This window comes from Fukomys damarensis, unplaced genomic scaffold, assembly GCF_012274545.1.
Source record: "Fukomys damarensis isolate Sample0158 unplaced genomic scaffold, DMR_v1.0_HiC HiC_scaffold_34, whole genome shotgun sequence".
NCBI lineage: Eukaryota > Metazoa > Chordata > Mammalia > Rodentia > Bathyergidae > Fukomys > Fukomys damarensis.
The window spans coordinates 18,662,704-18,666,749 of NW_022900946.1; the positions used below are offsets into that span (position 1 = coordinate 18,662,704).

General features: G+C 52.4%; 2 protein-coding genes across 4 annotated transcripts in view; one reads left to right on the plus strand and one right to left on the minus strand.

Moving 5' to 3' along the window:
* The window catches only part of Smim22 (small integral membrane protein 22), a 3,746-nt gene extending 1,088 nt beyond the window's left edge, over positions 1-2,658 (minus strand). Inside the window, exon 1 of the mRNA XM_010644126.2 lies at positions 2,239-2,658. Coding sequence (XP_010642428.1) covers positions 2,239-2,253 — 15 coding nt within the window. The 5' untranslated portion in view covers positions 2,254-2,658. The remainder of the gene's footprint in view (positions 1-2,238) is intronic.
* Positions 2,659-2,889: 231 nt separating this feature from the next.
* The window catches only part of Septin12 (septin 12), a 13,608-nt gene continuing 12,451 nt past the window's right edge, over positions 2,890-4,046 (plus strand). Inside the window, exons 1-3 of one of the 3 annotated variants that reach the window (XM_010644122.3) lie at positions 2,890-2,964; positions 3,172-3,243; positions 3,439-3,623. In XM_010644122.3, coding sequence (XP_010642424.1) covers positions 3,461-3,623 — 163 coding nt within the window. In that variant the 5' untranslated portion in view covers positions 2,890-2,964; positions 3,172-3,243; positions 3,439-3,460. Of the gene's footprint in view, positions 2,965-3,171; positions 3,244-3,269; positions 3,342-3,438; positions 3,624-4,046 lie in introns of those variants that run through there. The other 2 variants (XM_033758588.1, XM_033758589.1) reach the window with 2 other exon arrangements.

Consider the following 4,046-nt stretch of genomic DNA (forward strand, 5'->3'; position numbering starts at 1 on the left):
TTGTCCAAGGTCCTGTCCCTTTCCTTTCTCAGACGAGCTCCTTCCCTAAAACCAGGGTCTGGTCCCCTTGATCCTGACATTTTTAATCCTCCCCAGGGAAGCAGCCTCTCTCTCCTTCCTGCTTTCATGGCAGGAGTCAGAGGCTGTATTCAGCCTAGATATGAGGCTGTAAACCAATTTCTAGATCATGTGGCTCTTTTGGTTTAGCAGGGGGGGAAAAAACCCTAATGTTAGGTGCTGTACCTCATACTGTATATGCCTTACCTCATGTTGATCCTAGTGTGGCTATTTTTGCCTTTCCCATATCACAAATGAGAAAACCGAGGCCTAGTGAAGTTAAAGCAACCAGCCCAAGTCATACCTAGTATGTTCATTTTTCATTGCTGCTATGACAAATTCAGTGACTTCAAACAGCACAATCGTATTGCCTTACCGTTCTGAAGGCCAGAGTGGAACATAGGCTGATGGGGCTGTGTAAAGGAAAACCTATCCCTTGCCTTTTTCAGCCCTTACAACCCACCCATGTGCGAACTGAGTCTGGTTTCCTGAGCCCTTTCTCTCAGATTCCGTATCTGTAAAATGGGTCTATTAGCAGTCCCTCCATAAGGCCATGGCTGAGGTTCAACCTTGCACCACCCTGGTGAGTCCTCCTTGGCTTCCACTGAGGCATTTCTCCCAGTTTTCACAATTACACGACACTTGCTCTCCAACAGAGTGAGGGCCCTGGAGGAAGTGTTCTCTCTGCCCCGAGGCTTATTTCCTTAGGGGACACACCCAGAAGTGCACCCTGCTTCTGTTTCTGCTCAGCCCTCGGGTCACGGGAATCATGGTATCCTCCACTAACAATGTCCTCATTTAGGTTTGGTCACAGTGGAGCCTGCAAGACCTCCCTGTTGAATGTGGCCCTGTTCCAAGGGCCAGCTCTGTTGTATCCTAGGCCACCCTGGCGCTCCACCTTCTGAGCCCTTAGAGTTAAGCCTTTATGGTCTCAGCCCAGGAGTGAGGCTGGTGGGATATAGTGCACGGCCAGGACAGCATCACAGTGAACAGCTGGGGACCGGGCTGGAGGGGCTGAGGGAAGGGCATCAGGCAGGGCAAACAGCCGGCAGGCACAGCGTATCTGTAAACAACACTGGGAGAACAGGGTGAGACCCGTCCACTGAAGCCTGTTGCTCAGGGGAGAGGTGAACTGGGGTTACAACAGAGATCTGAGACCAGCAGTCTGAAATAGGGAATGTCTGGCCCTTTACAGAAAATGTTCCCTGCGGCCTGGGGCAGAAGACTGCTCAGAGTTTGCAAAGGCAGGTGCCAGACATCCGGAAGGAACAGACATAGGGAGAGGGAGCCATGATGTTGGAGAGACAGTAGGAAGGGGTGAGAAGTGTTCGGAAGGGAATTCCGGACTGGAGACGTGGCTCAGTGGCACAGCACATGGCCCTGGGTTCCATCCCCAGCACAGTGTAAATGAATAAATAGTGAGTTGTCCTCCATTTAATTATCAAAAGCAGGGCTGGGGATTTAGCTCAGCGGTTCGGTGGCCTGCCTTGCAAGCGCGAGGACCCAAGTTCGATCCCCCATACCAAAAAAAAAAAAAAAAATTTTTTTTATCAGAAGCAACAGGGACTTCTGTTTATTAATACTCCTCCTGTCCCACCCTCCTTTTTTTTCAGTCCTGGGGTCCGGGGGTTGAACCCAGGCCCTTCACACTGAGCTACACTGCCATCACCTCCACCCTTTCTTTTTAAAACAGAGTCTTGCATATAACTAAGCTGCCAGGCTGGGCTCATACTAACCCTCCTGCCTCAGCATCTGAGAGGGCTGGGATTATGGGCGTGTTCCACCATGCCTGGCCTCTCCCATCCTTGTATCCTCAGCCAAGGCAGACACTGTTTTCCTTCCACAAAATGTGTGAAAAAGTCTCTGGGGGACATTTTCCAGCCCCTTCTTACCCCAGCAGGTAGTTGTGGGTACTTGTGCTGACACCTGCTCGGCTCTGTTTCTGATAGCATCTCTCATGGCCCCATAACCCCTTTTATTTCCGAGATCCCACAGCCTCGAGAGCTTCGGTTTAACAGCTGTGGCAGTAGTCACAGAGAACATGCCCATGTAAAAGGGCAGGGCGGCTCGCTGTCAGCCCTAAGACACCGGAAGTCCAGACGTTGCTGTGAACAAACGGGACTCAGCCCGAGTGCCAGCTGTGCCTCCTCCTCCCCTTGCGTCCTTGAGCCACTGGCTTACCTGCCTCAGCTCCATAGTGTGGGGGGGGGCAGCTGCAATTACTCCAAGGGGTGACAACTACCCAACGGGAACACCGTTGGGCTATTGGGACAGTGCCATGCAATCTGTTTTCTAAGTGCTACAGTTTAAAACTCAACGCTGCCAACAGTTGATGGCCCAAAGAAAAAACAAGAATCTTCAGCTTTGGGGCTGTGGGTCCTGAGTTTGCTTCCCGTTCCGGAGTCTAAACCCAGCTCTGACATTTACCAGCTGGTGACCTTGGTGGGAGAAGCAGCTCCCTCTCTAAGAGTTAAGTCATTGATTAGCTACGGTCACCATGAGTGTGGGGGTAAAGGGCCTGGAGGATAGTTGGGCACAGTGGCGCACGCCTGCAATCCTGGCAGTCTGGGAGGCTGAAACAGGAGAATCAAAATTCAAACCCAGCTGGGGCAATTTAGCAAGACCCTGTCTCAAACAATTAAAAAATATTTTAAACAAGGGGGTGGGGGCAGAGAGGTAGGTTGGTATGAAGACCTTAGGTTCAATCCCCGGGACCACAAAGTAAATATTTCTTTAAAAAAATAATAATAAAGAGCCTGAGGGATGGTCACTTTCCTGCTGAGGGTTGGATGGTGGGGTCACAGGAGGGAGGGACAGAGCTCAGATTCTACAGTTAACTGCCACCCTCCCCTCCCCCTTGACGCACACACCCGGGCCAGGTGGCAGCTCCCCAGGGATCACCACCAGGTGTGGCATGGTGTCCTCTGGGCCTCAGCCTCTATCTCCGGGTCTCTATCCCTTCACTCTGTGGCTTCTTTCTCTACCCCTCTCTTGCTCCACCCCTGCCAATTCTGTGGGTCTCCCAAAGGCAAGTAGGGCACAGAGTCCCCTCCAAGTTCCTCTCTAGGATGAGAGCCACTCAACCATTTCCCCCATTCCCTGTGGCCCCGCCAGGACTCCTGTGGCCTCAGACACCCCTGGGCTTCGACAAGTCTGAGCCATTTGAGAATCCTGCCTGCCCTGAGGGTGAGAAGGGCAGACCTCTCGGGATAGTGCACCTCAGGATGGGGTTCAGTCTCATCTACCACGAACAAAAGGACTGGGATAACCCAGCAGCATCAAGGGTGGGTTTGCTCTCAGCAGAGCACTGAGCTGGGGTGTGGGAATGAGTACCCTGTCAGCCCAGCAACAAGGCCCTTCTCCCCACTGTACCCCTAACAGGCATCTTTGTGTCCTTGGCCCCATGGACACCCTGAGGCAATCCCCCTCCCCCTGCTCCTCGAGACCCTCCAGCCCCAGGACCCCACCCTGCGAGATGCCTGCCTCTGTGGGCATTGAGGCAGTGCTGGACCAACTGAAGATCAAGGCCATGAAGACAGGGTTCGAGTTCAACATCATGGTTATAGGTGAGTGAGGTGCAGGGGGCTTCTGGACACAGGGCTTGAGCATGGAGCCTCAGCTCCCCATCTGTTAGTGGTCCTGATCTTGGTAACTGGTAGGAGAGCTGTTCTTGAAAATCTGGGAAACACAAGCCATTAAAGACAAAAATTATCCACAAAGCTCCAGCCAAGTGACAATAATGGGAGAGGGTCAAACTCCTGGACATGGCAACCTGGGCATGATCTTGATACATCGGTACTGTGATCAGTTTCTACAAACTCACTGAACCTGCCAGGTATGATGACCTACGCTCGTAACCCCAGCACTCTGGGAGACAGAGGCAGGAGAATCCAAAGTTCAAGCCTGGCCAGGGATTTAGCTCAGGGGTGCTGCTGCCTGCCTAGTAAGTGCAAGGTCCCGAGTTTAATCCCTGGTACCAAAAAAAAAAA